General features: G+C 43.2%; 1 protein-coding gene across 1 annotated transcript in view; it reads right to left on the reverse strand.

The window, feature by feature from the left end:
• tsnare1 (T-SNARE Domain Containing 1) overlaps positions 1-22,967 on the reverse strand; it is a 230,307-nt gene that overhangs the window by 63,808 nt on the left and 143,532 nt on the right. Inside the window, exon 9 of the mRNA XM_080472247.1 lies at positions 9,230-9,302. Coding sequence (XP_080328373.1) covers positions 9,230-9,302 — 73 coding nt within the window. The remainder of the gene's footprint in view (positions 1-9,229; positions 9,303-22,967) is intronic.

Raw genomic sequence — 22,967 nt, forward strand, 5'->3', positions numbered from 1 at the left:
AGCCATCGGCATCTTTATATGGTTTCCCTGCGCCCTTTTGTGGGTGTGCAGGTTATGGTCCCCCCCCAGTATTTCGTTGTGATGGAAAACCTCTGGCTCAATCACAGCAACCCACACTTTTTCACTCAGTAAACCGGAGTTAATGAGATGAGATGGGGAGTGTGAACTGACCTCGGCAGGTTAAAATATTAGGCATCACTCTATAAATACAACATATATTTGCACATGTCCAATAAAAGTGAGAGTGCTATTGATTTTGCGTCGTGTGGAGGGAGGAGAAACACAAGAGCCAGTGCAGAGATTTAGTTAAGAACTTGTGTTTAAGCCCGTGATGGCCTCTGATAATTACTGCATCACTTGAGCTTGTGGCGAATTAACATTTGAACCTAACAAGAGCAGCAGGCAGTGTGAATGAATCGTGCTGATTGACTGCGTGCCCTCACTTTTAGTGAGCTGGAGTAGCTGGAGGAATACATGTTCAGATGCGGAAGCGAAAGAAGTGAGGGTGTTTAATGGATTCACTTATTCATTCACTTTTTCTACCGCTCTGCTTTAAAGAGTCACTTTGCACTGATGGAGCCATGTTGCACTAAAAAAAAGGAAAGTCTCACTAAATTAGTATTTTTGTAAATGTAAATCGCATGTTTTTCCTCTCTGCTCCTGCAAAGAACCAACTGGTGGAGACAGATGGGCTCTTCTACTTGCCCGATCTCTATGGGAGCTTTCTTTCTGCTGAACGGGTTTTTCACTGCTGTAAAAGGAATTCTTCTGTCAATAATAGTTTAATCTGCAGCCAACTGCTTACGCTGGATGGAGCATGCAGTGTCTGGTGCATCACAGGCTTTGCACCATGTGAAAGCGAAAACTGTCTCTTTTAGGTGTTGGTTTAAATTTGAGTAATGTGGAGTCTCGGCTAATAGCCTCGTCTCACAGAGAAGAACAATGTTTTATTGGACCTGTTTATTCCAGGACGCACTGCAGACTCTTTCTCTAGTGTCTGACTCACCAAAACATTACAGTCAAGCCAAACACGAGCTGACACTTGTTTTTGCACTTGTATTCAGTGCAATTAAAAAATGATTGGACCTGAACACCACAGGAGGTCATTTGACCAGTAGAGTGTAAAACCAACATTTACGTGGGCCAACGGTTCTGACAGTGTGGGTCGCAGCACTCTTGGGGGCTGTACAGTCCCTCAGAGGGGCTTCTAGGTAGGTGCATTTTCCAAATATTATTTTTTCTGTCAAATGTCTTTTGAAGCGGTTTGAATGGAGACTCGTCCTCCAACTTTATTCTATTGATATTGATAAATCAATTGTGTACACCATTAGAGTGTAACCTTTAAAAGCCCCTAGATGCTGTGCAGATACAAGTGGTGGATTCAGAGTGTTTGTGCTGTTCACGCTTTAGAATTTATCAACTCTTCTCCAACAAAGTGAACAATTGCTACTATTTACTTCACCACCACCTGCATACATGGAGAACATTTGTACATACAGGGACTGAGTGGATCTCTAAGCAGGCAGAAGAACAGAGAACATGAGCTGACAGCTTCACATCCTGGTGTTGTGTAGTCATCCATCCATCCATCCATCCATCCATCCATCCATCCATCTTCTACCGCTTATCCGTTTCCGGGTCACGGGGTTGGCAGTCTGAGCACCGTCACCCAGATCACATTGCACCGACTAAGAACATTTCCTGTGGGTGGTGAGCCCACGAGAAGGAGCCCTCTACCTTGAGATTGTGAGTCTCATGCTCTACCAACTGAGCTAGACAGGGGCTGTTGTGCAGTCATGTCCTCCAAATATATGTACGGCGGTCATCATCAAAACTTTGCCCTCTGCTCACACCTCTTCTGAAAACAAAACAGGAGAAGCAGAACCCTAACCCTATCCACAGTGCCCAGCGTCTGTTTCTCCTCAGATCTCTTCTGATGCTCATGTTCCTGCTGCTCCTCCGCATTCCCATCGAGAACATTTGTGATGCAGTATTTGAAGGAACTCTGACAACGTTCGGCTTGCTTGTCTCCCCCTGAGTCACAGTTCATCACATGCACTTGAAGTTTGACCAACTCAGTAAACTGTTGACAGGTTTGATTAAAAACCAGCACGGTCCTCTTGTTTTTAAAACTCCTGTTCTCAGCATAAAACCAGGAGCTGAATATTAGGGCTCCAATATAAGACCCTGCCACTTTGATCCATGGCCATGAGAGGTCAGAAATTACTGAACACTTTGGGGTTTCGAATTTACGCCTGTTCTTTTTTTTTCAGTCGTCTGACTACGGAAACAAATAGGTGTAGAAATAACTAAGGAATTATGTGAGGATAGTACTGTGTGGTTGTGAATGAACCTTTATTTTGTGTTTAAAAACAGCAATGCAGACTTTCAGTCATGAGCTGATTCATAATGAACTATTAAGTCATTTTCATACATTTAGAATAATTTCCTCATGAGACATGAAGATCCACCCCCTCTTTCTGACACACACGGATCTGTAGAACATCATAATATCGAGTACAAACATGTCCCGACATGTTCAATCGTCCCTGAATAATCACTCAGCAGAACAAAAGCCTGTCGTCGTTTGATTTGTACAGATGCGTTTTACCCCTCGTCTGTGTAACGCGCCAGAATCTGAGTCTGCCTGCTGGAGAAACCTTGTTGATTGTGTACTTCTACCTGCACACTTTAATAGTGTGTCCTTAGTCTACGTGAATACACCATAAAAGCACTAATCCTTGCTTTTTCAGCCTATTCATGGCTTTGTATTACCTGCTGCTTTTTCTACAAACGCCTCCACAGCACAATCACACATTATTCACATCTGCCACTACACCACGAAAGCCTTGTACAGAAAGGCCAAAGGCAATATTAGAGCATTTCTTTTTAATGGGAAGAGGTCCATTATTGCCAGTCTCCGTAATGATCAGATTGGACTTCTGCTGTGGTATAATACTGTGCAATCTACCTCAGCCTCTTCTTCTCCCACTCCATTCATTCATCTGTAAGAAACCTTATTTTGCTGCCCTGTCGTCGAACCGTGTGGCCCACGTGAAGGATTAGAGTGCCGTTCCAGGACCAACACTTTATTCCATATCGGACCATGATGTGGCAGCAATGTAAAATGTGACTGAAGTAGCTGCACAATAACGTCTTTACAGCTCATTTTACTTGAAAAAACCTTCAGCAACTGCTGTTTTTAGTTTGTATTCAGTCCACTAGCCTTTTCAATGGGATGCAAAATAAATGCATAAAACAGGTCAATTTAGCGTGGAGACTTTAAATGCCCTGGAAGTGAACATTTACAGCTTATCTCTTCATAGGGAACTCACTAAAGTGGTCAGTGAGTATTTCAAGGCTCATTTGATAACTGAGACTTTTCAAAGTTACAGAAATATAACATTAATTCCACCATAATACATTTATCTTTTTCTCAAATGATTTGAGATATAGATTTTAAATGTATCTTTAAGGGGAAAGTTCTGTATGAGGTTGTGTCCTCTTCTGCCATAAATATGATCTGTAGTTTTCTACTAATGCTTATAAAGCCTCGTTTCTACTGCACAGAATGTGACAGGACGGCTTTTTGTGCATCCCTACTGCAAAAGTTGTTGATGGTACCGAAGAACCGTACCAAAGTGTTATGATTTTTCGTCACCCTTCCATTTGTTTACCCAGCACTACAGAGCGGGTGCAATAAGGAGGAGCAAAACGCAGCCGTCTGCTGATTGGTCAGTGATTCACATCAATCCTGACAAACCTGCCGCCTTATAATCCCTCATCGGCTGCACGCCCCAATGCTACAGCACTTCACACGGCACACTGCTTACATAATCAGAACCAAGCAAAATCAAAAAGCACAACGAATAAGTCCTCCATTGTACGAAACTGGTCCCGTGTTTGTAATAACAAAAGTGTTCCGCGTTATGCCTGCGCTTACTCTTGCATAATGACGTCACACACCTGCATTGTCATGCGCCTGCAGCGTCACGTGGCGCTCACAACCCGGCCTACATTTTAACCGTACTCTCTGCAGTGGGACTGCGTAACAGAGTTGGGTCTGGGTACTCTTTACGTACCTTCCCATCCCTTTCTGTCCTATATTACTCTGTACAGTGGAACAAGGCGTAACGGGCCACAAAGCGTCACTTAATCTTTGCTGGGTACCGAGATTAATGCGCCACTTTTCACATTTTATCTGATTTTCAATATGAAGGCCTCAACCGGTTAAACTTGTGCACTAACCATGAACTGTAGAAAAGGTTATTTTCCATGACAATGAGTAAAATCTCAGCTTTATTAGTTAGAATGAAACACAAAGAAATAAGGACCAAATATGGTCACTTGTCGAGTAACTGGTTAATATTACTCACGGCAGAGAATAAAAATATCTCTCATTTAGAAACAAATATATGTCATCATGTTTTGAAGTGAATCTGAAGCCGGGGGCTTCAGGGAAAATGAGAGCAGACTGAAGAGTAAAAAGGTGTTTGGTTCCCGTGGAAATGGGACGAGTCAGTCTGAGTCAGCCTGAATGCAAAAGGGTATTTAAAGGGCATCTGCATTAGCCCGAGGAAGGCAGCAGACAAAAGGACACTCTGCAACAAAAAAGCAGCAATTAGCACCAGTTATTGCCGCGTATTTCATGTAAGAAGCGTCATCTGGTTTTTCATTATAAAGCTGTAAAATACATGAAGCTTGTTCAACTCATTATTCCAAGACTGTATTTAAGTATTTATTCCATTTGCAATATCTACATCAGATCACAGAATAATCATGACACATTATTCTCACAACAAGCCTCCGACTGTTTGTTTCCATAATGACTAAGATGATGCACCGCTCACAGAGATGAGTCTTTCTTTCTTTATTTACATTTTTTTCTATTGGATTTTACATATTTACCAGAAACATCTTACCCCTGCTGTGTCTCAGCTGAATGGACGTGCTCTACGATATTAAAGTGCAATTCTAAAGATGAGATATACAGGTAAATACAAAATAGACCATTAAAAAATAAGTAAAAAGAAAATAATTTAAGGATACATTGGTATGTGTAAATTTGGTAAATGATTTAAAATAGAGAACTGTTTTGCCCAAGAAGACATGGTTCTATGAAATGGTTAGGCATCAGGGTAATCTTCTTTATCTATTTACTCATGTGTCCAGAAATGGCCTCCACAAATGTCTTATCTTTTCTAGATTACAGTCCGTTCATACAGCTGTTCCCCGAGTCATTCTGCCTCAAAACTATCGGGCAGCTCCGTTTTTTACCCCCTCCGAAGAGCAGCTGGACTAAATACTTTGCATCCCTGAAAAACAGATGAGCACCAATGTGGACAAAGAAGAAATGCTTCCTGATAAAAAGAAAATCACTGCAGAAGAATGTGATGGAGGATGAAATCAGTGTGTGACTTCCTCTCTACTGGTGAAACACATACAGATTTAAATGTCTTCTGAAAGACATGCTATTTCTTTTTTATAATCATATCTGATCATTTGTTCACAATAACTGAACAACAGACCGAGACACTGACCCTGAACGCTTCCTGTGTTCATGTTAAGGCAGCTGCTTGTTTCTGACTCACGTCTTCAAGCAGAAACAGACTCATTTCAGAAGTTTACAGCTCGACGCAGTTTAAAGGTTTAACTCTTTCTTTCTTTCCATGGAGTTTTCAGCTCTATGCTTTTGAATAATTACATTTCTGATTTGTAGGCAGCTCAATTATTTTGACTGTGTTTTGGAAGCTGTTAATTAAGCACTAAAAATGATAATCGTTCATTTTGTGTCCATGGATTTGATTAAAATCGTGACAATGGTTTAAAACAGTAGTATAAAAGTCATTTAGTACACCCCAATGTGATAACACAACATAAAAAACAAAAAACAAAAAAACATATAGACATACAAACGTCTTGGAAATGTTCACAATTAATTCACTTTTTAGTAAACTTAATGAGAATTAACTGACATTTCTTCAAAATGGCAAACTGAAATTGTCTTTGCACCGCAATACAAAAGATGGTGTACCTCTACTCATTGTGGAAAATCACTAAAATCCCCAGTGGACAGTTCAGGAGCAACAGCCTCTTTTATAGAACCGTGTCTCCTTTTACACCCTTTCAAAGATCCTTCTGGAGAACGTATTGGACTCCCTGGTGAGCTGCTTTTGACCCATGGCCAACATGTTGGACACACCTGGTCCAGAGAAATGAATGGTCAGAGGTCATTGGTCCTATTGGCTATTTACTTGGTTAATCAAGTGACAAAACAGAGTGTAAATGGAGCGTTTGTCCTCCAGCATTACCTTTCAATATTTCACCACAGAAAGAATTTAAAAAAAATGTGTTTAAAGAGTCACTGGTGTGATCAGACGTTTCACTTTTGCCCTGAATTGATCTGTAACCCGATCAGAACAGCCACTTTCAAAACAGCCTTCCACTGGAGGCTCATCTGGAGTTAGACATCACTAATAGCACATTTTCCTGGAGCAGCAGAGGCTGTAAATCTGCCGTATCGTCAGAGTTCTATGTTTCATCCTTTTTGTAAAGTCGACATTACTGCAGGGAGCATGAAATCACTCAGAGTTAGAAAAGAGTTCACATGGATTTTATCCAACAACCTACAGGTTCTGTCTGGATTTCTGCTGTTCAGAATGACAATGTTTTCCAGGCTGTGTCAGAGAGGTCCTGTGTTCACTGTCGTGTAGTAACATCACATACCTGAGTCGTTCACAACCCCCGCCTCCAGTTTGACTGTTTAACTGCAGTCTATGCAGTGGAGCAAGGCAGCAGCACCGTCCCATAAGATTGTTTGAAGAGCAAGTTTGTGGCATTGGATGTTCGTTCCAGGTAAATAAATTGACATCAGGTTTATTTTGGTTGAAAAGGGACGTTGCTGAAGTGCTTTGCTCATTTGTGTTTACCAGCTGAGTCTTACTCAGTTCCATTGGAGGGAGATTGAGATCATCTGAGCTGATCACCTGAGCTCCTGATTGGCCGGCCAATCAAGGGATCAATTATGGAGGTATTATTAGTGAAGAAGGTTTGTGTACTTGTAAAAGTGAATTTGTAGTTGTGTGCCGTGAGTTGTGTACCTGTACAATTGTTTTGTGTACCTATAGAATTCTTTTCTCTCCACAAAAACAACACCACAGTTACAAAGTCACAACTTCTTAATTACAGGAGCACAAATTTAGTGATACAAGTCACCGATTAAAAAAACTGTCACGCTGATAGTTTTCCTCCAATTGTTGCAGTACATCTGGTGAAAAACATATTTGTGCTCCTGTATCGATGTAAAGTTCTTCCACACGAGTCACAGATTGTTTTCTTCAACTACAAATCAAACATCGCGGCTCCCCTCCGCTGAGATATCTGGTGAAAAAGACCTGTGCTTTCGGTCAATAGAGAAAAAGGCGGTGCTTATCTGATATTGACAGATTTCACAGCCAATCAGGAGAGATGATTTTGTCCCGCAGCCAATCAGAAGAGAGGAGCTTTTCTGTTTTGATGCAGAGAGAAGTGACGGGATGTGAAAGTTAATGTATTCATGGCTTTGGCTTCGCGAACGAAGATTCATGAAGGAGGTCCACCCCGTTTTCTCCCACAAGACCTCTCGTGGCTCATAAGTCCAATGTGAGCACGGCAGGCTCGGCTGCAGTGTCGACAGATAAAGGATTGGTCATCTGGGTCTGATGGCTGTGCTATCCGGTCTTTCCGTTGTTGTCTCTTTACAGCTAAGTTGCTCCTACGTTCACTCTCAAAGGTTGAGGCGGCTACGTTGATGGTGTGACGCCATCCAACTCGATCCTCTGCTTGTGTTTTCCACTCGCTTGGGTTTAAACCACAGATGTTGAGAGACTTTTTGAAACAGTCCTTATATCGTTTCTTTGGAGCACCCCTGTCCCGGTGACCACTCGAAAGCTCGCCGAACATGATGATCTTTGGTAGACGATGATCTTCCATTCTAGCTATATGTCCGGCCCAGCGAAGCTGTGATTTTAGAAGCATGGCTTCGATGCTGCTTACTCCTGCACGTTCCAGGACCTTGGTGTTGGTTACATAGTCCTTCCAGTGGATGTTTAGAATGGTGCGCAGGCATCGCTGATGGAAACGTTCAAGGAGACTGATGTGGCTGCGGTATGGAACCCAGGCTTCTGAACCGTGGAGAAGGGTGGTAAGAACAACTGCTTTGTACACACTGATCTTAGTGTTGGATTTGAGGTGTTTGTTTTTCCAAACTCGTTTGTACAGTCTGCCGAATGAGCTATTTGCTTTCGCAAGCCTGTTGTCAACCTCCTTATCAATGCGAGCATCAATGGAGATGATGCAGCCAAGATATTTAAATTGTTGTACTGTTTTTAGTTCAGTGTTGCCGATGGTGATGTGGGGGGCGATATACGTGTCCTGGGGGGCGGGTTGAGTCACATTGATATTAATGTGACTCAAAAGACAACACCTCTCTGCTGTTGATTCAATGAATTATGACTGATGATTTCGATCCTGAGCAGCGGAAACTTTGTTTCTCAGCCGCGATACAGACAACCTCTGATCGGCTTTGGGACAGCAATCCCTCTCCTCTGATTGGCTGTGGGGCAGAAGTCCCTCTCCTCTGATTGGCTGTGAAATCCGTCAATCTCAGATAAATTTATCTCTAGATTATTTATTTTTCAAAGACGGTAATTAAACTGATAGCATTGCTTTTAGATACCGTGGGATAACATAATACCGCCCAACCCTATTTATTACTAAATGGTAAATATATACATATTATATAGCACCTTTTTACTGACAGCAGCCCCAAAACACTTTACATGGTTGATCACATTCACCCATCCACACACATTCACACACACCATTGGAGGCTGCAGCAAGCATACAAGGCACTTTTGGGGTTCAGTGTCTTGCCCAAGGACACTTCGGCATGTGGGCAGGCAGAGATGGCAGAGATGGGAATCGAACCTGCAACCTTCCGATTGGGAGACGACCGCTCTACCAACCGAGACATGCCGCCCACACTACTGAGGAATCCAGGATCTGGTCATCTCACTCTATGCAACTCACAAGATACTACACGCACATACGCACGCACGCACGCACACACAGGCATGCACATCAAGCACACACACACGCACGCACGCACGCACGCACGCACGCACGCACGCACGCACGCACACACACACACACACACACACACACACACACACACACACACACAGCTTACCGATGGCGTCTCCCTGCTCGTGGACCATGCTGGCCAGGTCCTTCATGATTTGACTGACGTCCAACATGTCTCTCTACAGGGAAACAGAGAATGCTGGTGTTAAAACACTGATTGAATCGGACACTGGCAGAGAAACTCTTCTAATTATCAGCTTGGTGATTATGCTGATGGCGAGTGCTTCCTTAGATACATCTCGTCTTACACTTGATGGAATCATTTATCCCAGTATTGAAAACATTTGTTCAGTTCGAAAGACTATTATCTTTTCTGCTTTCCATGAGAGACTTTGTCTTGTCACTTGAACAAACACCATTGTCAGAAGAAAACACAACAGATCAGCAGCTCTTTGGTGTTCACAAAGCTCTTTGTCTCCAGATGATGCAAAAAGGATTCAACAAGTGTGCTGACGGGAACTAGCAGCAGATATCTTGAAAAATAAAACTCTCAACTGATCTCAATATTCTTCAGGCTGAATACTCGTACGGAGGAATAAGCTTCTGTCTATCTTCTGTGTTCATTATATGTGTAACTTGCAGTGGTGTGCAGTCAGGGTCTAAAATGTATTTTCTTTTTTTTTATAATTAAAAAGTAATTCTGAAATCTGTGTCTGGAATCAATTAGGCTGCTTGTTCAGTATGTAACTGGTAAAGCAAATGGTTACGGACGCTGCTATTGGGTTAAAATGTTGAGTGACAGTATCATCAACCAATCAAATTTTGAGGTGTTATTGACGGAACGCCCCAGGGCCAGCGGAGTTTGTACTGCTGGTCTTGGTGTCGTCATTGAAATGAGCTTGACTGATTGGCCCATGGGCAGGTGCGTGATGACGCACTGTTATTATCTGCTATTCTGGAGGTGATGGCGGCTAATTTAACAGCAAGATCGGATGATACGATAGCGGACCTGCTTCGGGGGCATTTTTCTTCTTTTTTTTTCACCCTTGTCCTGTTCGGCAGCTTGGGCCAACAATATGATGTGATTGAGAGCCTTCGGAGTCAGAACAGTTTTTGGTCTTGCAACAGGGAGAGACCTGGAGTCTCCTCCTGTTGCCTTCTCCGTCAGAAGTTGGCATGGCTGCCGTACACGACCGGGGGGGAACGCTCAAAGAGAGAGAGAAGAGAAAAGATAGAAGAAAGTTTGAGGGGGGAGGGGGAGGGGGAGGGGGAGGGGGAGGGGGAGGGGGAGGGGGACGGGGATAACAAACAATATCCTTGTTGTGCTACATATATTATTTGCAGTTATCACACTGATCCAAATACTTTCCAACTGTTTTTTGATTAAACCAGCCTGAGCAGCTCTATCTAGACAGTAACGTGAAGCAGGAACATGAAATAACAAAGAGGCGACAACAAAAGAGGAACATGATTTGTAAAGTTTGAGCAAATGATGACAGAGAACAAGCAACTTCAGAAGCACCTTTCATGAGGAGTGGAAGTGTGTGTGTGTGTGTGTGTGTGTGTGTGTGTGTGTGGGGCTTGTCCACTGGGTGTGACCGGAACTGTTGTGGGGGGACCCATGGCGACACCCCGGGGTCCGAGGCCATCGGGCCCGGACACCGCCACCCCGGCAGACGGAAGCCCCCCAGGCCCGGGGAGACCCCAGCGAACCACCCCAGAGAGCCCCGCCCCCGCCCAAAAAGCACCAGACGGAGAATGCAGAGAGGAATCCCCCCCAGGCAAGAGGGGCCCACAAGAGAAGGATAAAGGGCACAGGGCCCCAGGCCTTCGGGGGCCTTTTTCAAGGCGCCCGTTGGAAATTGTGAGTAGTTATGTGGGTTCCTCCTCTCTGTGCTGGGGGTGGAGGTCTCAAAGCGTGCGTAGAAGGGGTTGAGGTTGTCTGGTAGGCTGTCTGAGGCACTGATGGTGCTGGAGCTGGTCCTGTAGTCAGTGATGTGCTGCAAGCCTTGCCACATCCACTCAGAGTCAGCAGTAGAGTAGAAGTCCTCCAGCTTCCCTCTGTACTGCTTCTCGGCCGCTGTGATGGCCTCCCTCAGTTTTTACTTTGCAGCTTTGTACTCGCTCTCATTGCCAGATGTAAATGCAGTAGAGCGAGCATGCAGCATGTGTCGTACCTGACCGTTTATCCAGGGCTTCTGGCTGAGAAACTTCTTGACTTGCACGGTGGGTACGATGTTGTTAACACAGGTGCTAATGTACCCAGTCACATACTCAGCATAGTCCTGTATGCTGACAGAAGAGTCCTCCAGTGTGGCTGCAGCTCTAAACACATCCCAGTCTGTCCTAGCAAAACAGTCCAGCAGTGTGCCCTCAGTCTCTGGGGTCCAGAGCGTAACCTGTTTGGTGACAGGGGGTGAATGTTTCAGTCTTTGTCTGTAGGCCGGATACAGGAAAAAAGAGATATGGTCCGAGTGTCCGAAATGGGAGTGGGGTGCAGCCCTGTATGCCCCATGTATGTTAATGTAGACCAGGGTGTTTTTCTCACGGGTGGGAATGTCCACATGCTGGTAATACTTGGGAAATACAGAACGTAAGTTGCAATGGTTGAAGTCGCTGGCGGCAATAAAAGTGGCATCGGGATGAGTCGTCTCGAGTGCGCTGATGAAGCTTGCCAAGCGCCGCTGTGGAGTCGGCTCGCGGAGGAATGGAAACAGCGGCCAAAAACACAGACGTAAATTCCCTTGGTAAGTAGTAGGGACGACATCTCAGCAGTAAAAACTCCACGTCTGGCGAGCAGTGCTTGTGCACAGTGCGTATATCTCCATACCACACTATACTTCCCATGTCAAAATATGCAATGAATTAACAGAATATTGTGAACAACACATCCCAGTGTTTGTATTTGCTGAATAACTATGAAACCTCTGACAAATCAAAACGATAAAAATAGTCCACATATTGGCACAGATCTCTTCATTTGTCTAGGTTTAGGTGAAGCTGCGGTGAGAAGCTTGATGAAATTTCTGACGTCTCAAGTTGATTCAGGAACTGTATTTAATGACTGAAATCCTCTGCAAACTGCAAATAGACACAAATGGACGTTGACATCCATAACGAAGGTGTACTTTCTGTGATGCAGCCATAAAACATAGGTTATTTTCAGATTACTTTAATTTTGCTGTCAGGACTAACATCAGCTCCAGAACTGATTAAAACTTTAATTTAAGTGCATATAGAAATAAGATTAAAAAAAGGTTGTAAGTAAAAGGCTGCTGGGACAAACTCGACTCAGACTTCAGGGCACTAAAGGAAGGTGTGGCAGAGAGGTGAAGCAGTGCCTCTCTGCCTATAAAGGAGAAGCTGCCTGGTGATGGGGGGAGAAGGGCCGGAGGGAGCCTGAAAGAGGACGTGTATGAGTGTGTGATTTGGTTTCGAGTTAAATAAATAAAAGAAGGTTGTGCACAAAGTCAGTCTCTGTGCGAGTACCTGAGGGTGGTGAGTAGGTTAGCCACACTGGCTCTTCCTTTATGGGCTGAGAGGCAACCGAGCACCTTAATGTGAATCAGGTGCGCCGCCTCACCTCTCTGCCACAGAAGGTTAATATCCATCCTGGAGATGAGGTGAACATGGATGAGTGGAATCAGCTGAACAAACTCAAGATGGCACCTTTAAGACACTCTGTGTTTGATAAAATAAATCTTTATTGTCATTGCAAAATCAAAATCACACAGTTTATTCAGTAGTACAACAAAATTTGCCCCTCGTCCACCACAGTGCCAAAAAACGGACACGCAACGGTCAGATGAGCTGTGAGCTTCACACCAAGTACATCAGACATGCCATCATAAAAGTTATATACAACTACAAATACTGTTAAAGTTGAATAAGAATAAAGATTATGTACAGCAAATGTAAATAACATAAACACAAAAACAATCCAGATAAATAAAGTGCAAAGTGAGCACAGTAAAAGAGCAGTAAAGTGACTGAGTAAAATGAGCTGTAAGGGCACGAGAATAGTTATAGTAATATTTTCATTTTTGCCCCTGGCCTGCTGGTGTTGCTCACTTTGTCAGTGGTTTTTCATCCACAAGCAGGCGCTGTCCTGACTCTGTCCTAGGCTCTATCATGGCTCTGTTCCCCACTTTGTCCTGGGCTCTGTTTCCCACTTTGTCCTGGGCTCTGTTTCCCACTCTGTCCCGGTCTCTGTCCTGGCTCTGTCCTGGGGTTTAGATTCCACTGCATTTCACTTGGAAGCTCTATTAAGCACATTTTGGAGCATCGTGGGTAACTGGCAGCATCATGTAGCATCTCGGACATCACTACTCTGCTAAAGGCTACGTACTGTATACACACAGAGGGAAGGGGAACCTGACAAGACACAGACGGGAACAATGAAATGGACACAGTGAGGTGTGATATCAGACCTAGATTAACTGGAGTTTGTGAAATGAAAAAAGACACTCACTACAACCTGAAAGCTGAAACCAGATCTGACATGACTACATCCAGAAGAACAACATGCAATACAACATAAATACAAATAAAACATATTGATCAGATCTGCTAAACATCATGGAGCAGCTCAAAAAAAAACAAAAAAACATTCTAAAACAGAAAACACATTAGAAGTCTGTATTCTGTGTAATTATTTCTTCAGACCTGCATGCCATCAAAAACTCATAAAAACAGAGGGAATGACACATAGTCCAAGTTTAAATTGGTAAACCTTCCTGACTACGACAGTTTAAAACCAATTTAACTTTATAGTCCTGCAAAGATGTTCCAGCTGGTACTGCAGTCTTCACCAGCATGAATTGTAAAAGCTGAACTGAAAATAAAAGCTCATTAAGATGGGGCGAAAAGTTTGGTTTGTATAATGACTGTGTTTGAGTTGTATTGGTGGAAACAAATTAATTCCATTTCACATTTTATGTGACGTAGTTGTGAATATGCACGTCCTCTGGAGTCTGACAGTTGACCTGCTACAGCCTTCATGACCCCCCCCTGGGAGGGTCAAAATCCTCCTGCATTTGGTAATTTGAATGGAAAACACAGAAAATTGTGGGTTTCGTTTCCCTAATGAGTCTTTCCTTTCTCCTGCATTTTTATGAACATGATTATTTAGATTTCCACCTGCTCTCAAAGGAGCACATTGCATTGTGGGACTCCTGCATGATCACTGCGCTTCAGCCACAACTGTTGCTGTTCAGGTTGGAAGCTACTGAGTTAAGCTCAGATTATCCTGAAATGGAAAGAACAATTACTTTTGTGGTGTCGTACAACTAAGTTCAGAATAAATGTGGGCTTTTGTCTTCTTACTGGACTTTGTTCAGAATCCTTTGGATTAAAGTCTCAAGTCCAATCCAGCCCATCCTGTTCCAAATACAGATTTTAATGTTCCTGTTGGCTGTCATGCTGCATTACATCCCTGTTTTGTTCTCTGTTATAATTACTGCAGCATGAACACAACCTCACCTCAATTTTAAACATATTTATGTATCAGAGTCACTGAATATTCAAAGTTAAGGGAATCATAAATGTGTTGATGTTCTTAGGTTTGCATGAATCGTATTTTCTTTTGAATTGAAGCATTGCTCAGGACTTCTGATGTGGATCGATATCAAAGAATATAAACATTGTGGGCATTTTAATGGACACATTCAGAGGATTAGTGTTTAATCCCGGCTGTTTTGAGCTCGGCTTGAAGGAATAAGAAAAAAAAAAGAAAATAGTTCAAAGTTGTTTTTCTTTTCAATTATTCCTCAGTCAGAGAACAGAGCAAAGTCGTGCAGCCATGGTTGACCGCAGCTAATTCTCCACAGTTTGCTCTCAATGTTTCAGCTCGAAGCAAAACGAAAGCTTTAAAAACCTCAGTCTATCTCCTGCTCACAGGTCCCCCTTTCCTCCATTATAGTGCTGTGCAATCACAGATGCATTTGTGCAACCTAACCCACTGGGCCATCCATCACAGGTGGCGCAGATTGCTGTGGAAACTGGCAGCCGTCCGGCTACTTGGCAAAAAGCGTGTGGATGGAGCCAGAATGGCCGCTGGCAAACCTTGTGATGCTAAAGACTTTTCTGCATTTATCTTTAGGCAACCCCGTCTATCAGGCTGTAATAGAATAACACATTTATTTTACCTGGCAAAGCACTGGGCAATCAGGGCTCGTTTCATCATAATGACAGAACAGTGTGTAACCAATTTAGTAAACTGTGTGGATGTGAATGAGCAGGGAGGGAGACAGACACACGGGGAAAAGACAGAGATGTGATGGGCTGGGACCCCTGCCTGGGGGCTGAGTGGGTGGCCAGGCTCCCAGCCAAAGCTCTGCCCTTTTCCATATTTCATGGGCTTTAAATTCTGCTCATGGCCAATCTAGCACCCACTGGATACTGGCAGTGGGCTGCCAACCAGGCCTGGAGATTTTTCTATTATGTTTCCAACAACAGGTCTGCTGCCGGAGATTTTTTATCACCCAGGGCAAAGTATATCAGCACTACTCTGAGATAGTTTCTGCTTCAGTTCCTGCGAAGACATGAAGCTGCAGGGAAAGTCTGAGCTTTTTCGGACCTGCAGTTTGCTTGAACCACAGGAAAACAAGACCAGATATTATGGTCAGTCTATTTGTGTATTTGTTTCATATAGATAGGTAGATAGATGGATGGATGGATGGATGGATGGATGGATGGATGGATGGATGGATGGATGGATGGATAGATAGATAGATAGATAGATAGATAGATAGATAGATAGATAGCACTGATCACCTGCCCACACTTGGACTTGTGCGGACTGCCAATAACTTTATCACTGGAGAATTTGATTGATTCTGATTTGTTACCGTTACTATGTGAAGCTTAATGGGACAAAACGAGCTCCAGAAAAATGACTAGTCAACATTTCTCACAAATGATCCAAGGTCTTTCCTCTCCTCGATCCCCTGTACGCTGACTCTGACTGTGATAAAAATGCTAAAAGTTAAGTAAAATGAATGTAAAACCAGTTTGACGAAGCTCAGCAGAGACAGGACGGCGGCCTGCAAGCTCAACCTACAGCTTCAAAATGAACAGGACATTCCCTCCGCACAGAAGCACAACTTTGGAATAAGCTGTTTTATCCTTCATGTTTGACATGTTTCAGATGTTGAAACAGTTTCCATTTTATTGCCATTTCCGTGTGTCAAAGATGTAAACCAGTGTTGTTCACAGTCACAGCCAATAAGTCTGTCCATGTTGAAAGAAAAGTGATTTAAAATCTCTTTATTTAGCTCATATCCTTTTCTAGGGATGTGGTTGAAAAAACCACATTTATCACATGGAGTGAAGGCAGCGGGCCACTGAAGTGTGGGGATGTGATGAGTATTTTATTTTACAAACTATTTAACGGTTCTTTAATTCAGGCTTCACATTTGTCACCTCATCATAAAGAGGGTGACTATTTCCATTAAAACGAGGTTGAAACCAGAAAAACAGATGATTATACTGTAGCTGCATTTACGGCAGGGTTAAACCTCAACTAGAATGTGCTTCAAACTACTACTAATAACAACTAACAATAAGTCATAATGATAATGATAATATTAATTCAGGTATGAAGATATATGACAGGCATATTTCTAATGGCACAAAGTTCATCAGAGTCTAAACAGCCACACAAATTTCCCAAGAGAGATGGAGATTCCTGTCACTGGGTGGGAGGTCTTCAGACTGAATCAACCTGCGTCAGATTCAGAATGAAGTAGACGAAGAATCACTTCTCATCAAATTCTCTGCAACGCCACCGCAGTTCAGTGTTCATACCTCTCCAAATGCACTAAAAGACCAATTACGATCAGGCCAAACCTGACGAGTGTGAACAAAGTATTTAACTCAAATGTTCTGGGAAAAAAAAATCTACGGTGCGGAAACTGCATCCCATTAGTTTTTAATGAGTGGGCAGAAAGTGTACTTCAGCACAAACCAACACCAGGACTCTAAAACACTTTTCACTCTCCGATAGTTTAGACCAGGTGACTCGTACTGGGACCCAGCAAAAGTTCGAAGGCCCCCCTCCAAGGGTGCCAACTGAAGAAAATCGTAGAAGAAACACTGAACTGAAAGCTGAAGTATCGAACCTGCTCTACCCAAGCGAAACTTAATCCAACCCTGGAAGTGTCCTCTGGGGACTAATAAAAGCTCCCAACGAAGACGGGGGCAGTCAAAGTAGTCACACTGATATTAAGAGTGATCAGTCAAAGTTTTTATCGTACAAAAATTGTGATTATTCTGAATTCAAATGAACCAAGTAGATTTAAAACCTCAGTCTCCCTTCAATGTGTGTGAGGGATTGATTTGGATTCATCATGAATTCATTGCGGTGACTTTGTAAGAACAGTTGTGCTCTCTTATCGCACTGATGTGTACAATTCATCGTCAGCTAACACGGCACGTGCTACAAAAGTTCAGTCCAATCACATTCCCATTGTGCACACTCCATAACTGTCTGACAAACAAGGAAAAAGAAAATATAAAGCACAAATATAAAACAGTCAAAAACCGTGAGTGTGTGAAAATGAAATCACATCCAAAGGACATTGGAAGCACACTGCAGTTTGTCATTCAACATGAAGGAAAACAAGCAGAAGTTGGAATAATGTATATTAATCCAAACTCTTGGGCTCCAGCGAAAAGGCTTGATGCTGAAATGAGGACGTGAAGAACACAAATGTGATTTGGTGTTTGGGTTCTTCACTGTCTTGTAGCACGTTTCCACTAGTACCTACTCAGCCCTACTCGACTCTGCTCGCCTCTCCTCTATTCAACTCAGTTTTGTTTGTTTTCGACTACAATATAGTACCACCGCGGCGTGGGCAGAGTCATCGGAGCTTTACACAAGCAATCGCCCCTGACAGAATCTGTATCTCCTGATGTAGAGCGAACATGCATTGAATATCAGCTCAAATAATATATTAATACATATATATTTTTTATTTTATTTATTAATAATATTCCAAAATGTGGATTGTTAAAATCATGCTTCACTGTCCAGTGTTTCGGTTTAACTTGTGCCCCTGTTAACTAGTGACTTCTGCCACAAGGCGTTAATAGCAGCTGATGTTAAAATAAGACAAACAAACGGTACGTTACTTTAAACTTCAATAGAAATGCGGTTAAATGGCCAGGACAGCTACAGATTTTGGTCGGATTTTTAAGATCTGCTGTGAAATTTGGACGCTCAAAAAAGCCAGTCACCAGTTAACAGGGAAAGCAGCTAAACTGAAACATTGGTTGTACCTGTGGTTAACAGACCTTCTCATAACAGGTCGCTCCATCGAGCTCCCGCTGAATCCTCTGGTTGGCCACCCGACAAAGAAACATCTGCACCTTGTTGTTGCTCCACAGTGTTGATATCTATGCGTCTATCTCTGTGAGCGTTTTTGTTGTGATCGGGTTTAAGAAATGGCGGGGTGAATGAGCCGCACTCCTGACTCATCTGTTGTCGTCACATGCCGGCCAATCAGTGGCCTGCTGTCTGCCAATGTCACATTTTCTACTTGCCTGAGCTCGTTTGGAACCTCTTCTGAGCAGGTACCACGAAAGGTCCTGGTACTGGTACTAACTCATAGTGGAAAAGCGAGTTGAGTCAAATAGGGCGGAGTAGATCCTCGTGGAAAAGTGCCAATAGAGGCTGAGCAGCTCTTCATCATTGATTTGATTTAATCAAATTGAACTTGGAGAGTGTGGTACTTGTATTTCAAAGCTGAAATAAACCAGATCTTTTCTTCTGATTTGGTTTTTTACTTTACTCTTTCCACAGTGAGTTATTCCTCCCATGTCTGATTGCCTACTGACTTTGGACTGACTTTATATGTTAATATTGTTCTGCTCCGGACAAAGAGGTAAAAGACAAAGGGTATCTTTACTCTTCTGGATACGACAGGTCAACAAGACACAATCCAAACACATCTTGGTATAAGTCTAGATGCAGACACAATTGGGTGATCAAAACTTCATGAGCTCAGAGACTTGACTGCTCTGCAAAACATTTCAAAGCATTGCTTCTTCTTTATGTGTAGTACTAACAATAGATAGACCTTCCAATATGCTCAGATACAGTGTGTAAGCGACATGGACGTTTGCCAGTCTGATCTAAAGGTGTTAAGGGAGCTGGTCTACGACTGAGTTCACTTGGTGGTCCGGTGGGTGTGACGTGTCACGTCCACTCCTGTGACTGATCCTCAGATCGAGAGCAGCGTCACTACATTTCTTAATATGTTGGGTAGCATGCTTCAGGTGGCTGTTGGACTTTGCCATTTCTACCTCCATTGGTGATTTTTACGTCAAGACGAGGTGAAAGCTAGAAAGATTTTGTGTTCAAGTCAATGAGCTCAGACCCTGCCTGTCAGGCATGATGTTGACTTTTTGGCATCACCGGACAAGTACTTTCATCAAACCCAGAAGTTATTAGCATCTGAGAGTGAAGCTGGCTAGTTGTTTTTCTTAGATTAAGACGATATCCCCTCATTGGACTAGTTTGTCTTTGGTCCAGTGAGCGAATTCGACAGAGGCAGGTGAGGTGCCGCACATGTCTTCATAAAAAACAATAATGTTCAAATTAAATTCTGTTTATATAAGATTCTACAGCCAAAATATCCATGTGATTTCTGTTAATTCATTTATTTTATCATTAAAATTGCCAAACATGCATATTTCCTGGTGGGAGACACTAAAGAAGGAGTTCGCTCCAGTTCTGTCTCCCTCAGGGTGCATAGTCACATATAAATTAGCTTAAGCCTCTGGGCTGTGCGTTTCTTTTGCTTTCTCACCGTTTCTCCCCAATGTAATATTTGTAGACACTTTATTATATGTTCTCCCTTTCCAAATAATGGGTAATGTACATTGTAGAAGTCAAAAATATATCCAGTCTTGCTGATTTAAGTTTAAACCACAGTACAAGTAGTCCGTGAGGCATTACTCAGGTAAGGTAAAACCATGTACACACTGTAGTTAACATGATTGTGTCTTTTGAGAAAAGAAAATGACTAAAGAAGACTGTTGGCCTGGAAGAGTCGGGGCCACTTGCCATGGACCTCACATCACATTACAACATGCTTGATGATTTGGTCACAAGTCATGTCAAGAAGGGTTGTGAGATTGATGGCATGGGAGGACAAGCCGCAGCAGCTCTGGTTGCCAGTAAGTCCACATTCCTGCTCTCACCCATTGTCATAGCGGTTTCCTCGACAGGATGGACGGGCTCTCCCTACATCACAGTGCAAGAAGTTTGGTTTTCTGAGGTAAATTTCCATCCATCCATTTTCTCCAGCTTATCTGTTTCTGGGTCGTGGGCGGAGCAGTCTGAGCACCGTCACCCAGATCACATTGCACCGATTAAGAACCTTTCCTGCAGGTGGAGAGCCCACGGGAAGGTGGCGCCCGGCGTGGGACATGAACCCTCTACCTTGAGATTGCGAGTCTCATGCTCTACCAACTGAGCTAGCCCGGGGCGAGATACATTTTAAATCATCCATTTCTTTACAATGACAGGAGACATAAAACATCTGGTTAGGGTATGCCTGGTCGCTCTCCCTTCATGGTGGAACAGGCTCAATCAATGAAAAGGGTCAAATTTCTCCAAGTTAGCTCAGTCAACTACTAGAAAGAATCTATACCTGGAAATGGCTCTGGGTGTTCCAAGGATGAGCTGGAAAGTTAAGGGTCGATTTCCTTCAATGCTACAGATAAATACACATTTACATTTACATGTGCATGTTTGTACAGGTACAAAATCTACACCTTTTGTGTGTGGCGGAGGGACAGGAAGCAGAAGTGGGGCTGCAGGTTTCATCCTCCCGATAAGACAAACCAAACCCACCAGCCATCGCTACCGAGCCTCTATCTCTCCATTGCCAGATCCATGGCACACAACATGAAGGTCGTAGATTTACAACTTGCTGGGAATCACTAAATCTGCGACTGTTGTCTCCTGATCATCATGAAGACCTGGCTCCATCCGGGAGTCCTGGACGCTAGCGTGGGGTGAGCTCGCTGCACGCTGTTCTGCTGTGATTGGACTCCAGTAAGAAGTGGGGAGTGGGGCTCTGTATTTACATGCATGAGGGCAGGCAACAATCTCAAAGCGTTTGCCCACCAGCTCACCCAAATCTTCCACAGAATGTTCAACCTTTCCCCGGCTCAATCAGTCATACCCTCCTGCCTAAAATCTGCCAAAAAAGTCATCCCCAGTCAGCCTCAAAGACTGCCGCCTTGTCGTCCTTCCAGATGCCTCAGCAGAGCACAGAACATTGTCAACAACAGCTCAGCCTCGGGTTTCCATCTGTTTGACCTGTTGCTGTCTGACGGGCACTGCAGGTGCATCAAACCAAAAACAAACAGACTCAGAAACAGTTTCTTTGCCAGAGCTATAAAAACCTGGAACTCACACATTCACTGATTCACACACATTCTGAACGTCATGACACAATTCTTTGTGTGTTTTTTGCATTGTGAAAGAAACAGCAAATTTTGTTATGTGACCATAAAATGTTATTCTATTCTATTCTATTCTAAATGCTGTTTCTTTTCATAGTATTATTGCCATATTTGTAAAATTTGAAAAGAAAATGTCCAGCGTGCAGCACACTATCAGGCCTTGGAGCACTGTCCACTCAGCATACTGTGACTGATGTTGGGTCCACAGCTGGTTTTACCTCTGTGGACCAGCACATCCCTCAGATGCCTCGTTAGAATGAGATCTGGGAAAATTAGAGGCCACCTCAAACTTCTGCTTCATGGAAAGACATGTCCCATCATTTTCATCATGGAAGAGTGGAGGTGGTCAGCATCAAGTTTTCCAGCAGAATACTGACATGCTTCCTTCCCACAATGCATCCTGGTGATATTATTGACCCCAGGTAAGCCACGCCTCTGTATATTCACACTTTCTACCAGAACCTCTGCAGCAACTGATGTAAGCTGATGTGCCAAGAATGATCCAATCCTCTCTTAAGGGGCTCTTGGTGGAGGTTTTTAAGCGGTGCACTTTTTAATAGTATGGAATGATTCATACCGATTATTTGAGAAAACATCAATGACACAGTCTATGTTTTAGTCCAAAGAACATCAGCCATATCAAAGCTCCCTTTAATATGTTGTTTTTTATCTGAAGACCTTTTGTATTTTTTCTCTAATTGTGACACTCATAATCTGTATATGGCACTTTATCTTGATTACCCAGAAGTAGGATGGCCTTTGTACAACTTATGTAAGTCTTCTAAATTATGAGCAGACCCTCAAGGACATTTTCTGATGTTTGCGGGGCTGCTAGAGCGCCCAGGGGAGCAGTGTCTCCGGCCCCTCCAACACTCCGTCGCTGATGTGAATACAGCATTGCTGCGACTTCAGCTAAATCTTATTTAGGGCTGCCAAAAATATGCCACGGAATCTCCCAGCTTACATTTCTCATCAAAATCACCATAAAAAAGAGGAACAAGTCAGGGGACATAAAAGTTGAAAAATGTGATCTAAATTTGATTCAGGCCAATGGGGCGGCACTTCTGTCTGAGGCACAGATTCAACAGACTCGTCTTCGGACTCAGTTAACTGTCACTCAGCTTGTTGTTGGACAGAAGTTGTTTTGATGGAAGCTGCAGGATCCTCCGGAAAGAGCTCACCTGTGGAGGATTCTAATTCCTCCTGTCAGTTCTGCTGCTCTTCCTGTTGGGTTGGGCTGATACTTGAGCATACTTTCAGTTGTCTTTGTCAATGACACTCGGACACAGTAAAACACAATTAAAAGTGAAACAACAGGTCAGAAGCATGTGATGAAAAAGTCTGTGTGCTGTGTCCAGTCATAAGGA

This window comes from Lipophrys pholis (assembly GCF_963383615.2).
Source record: "Lipophrys pholis genome assembly, chromosome: 9".
Taxonomy (NCBI): domain Eukaryota; kingdom Metazoa; phylum Chordata; class Actinopteri; order Blenniiformes; family Blenniidae; genus Lipophrys; species Lipophrys pholis.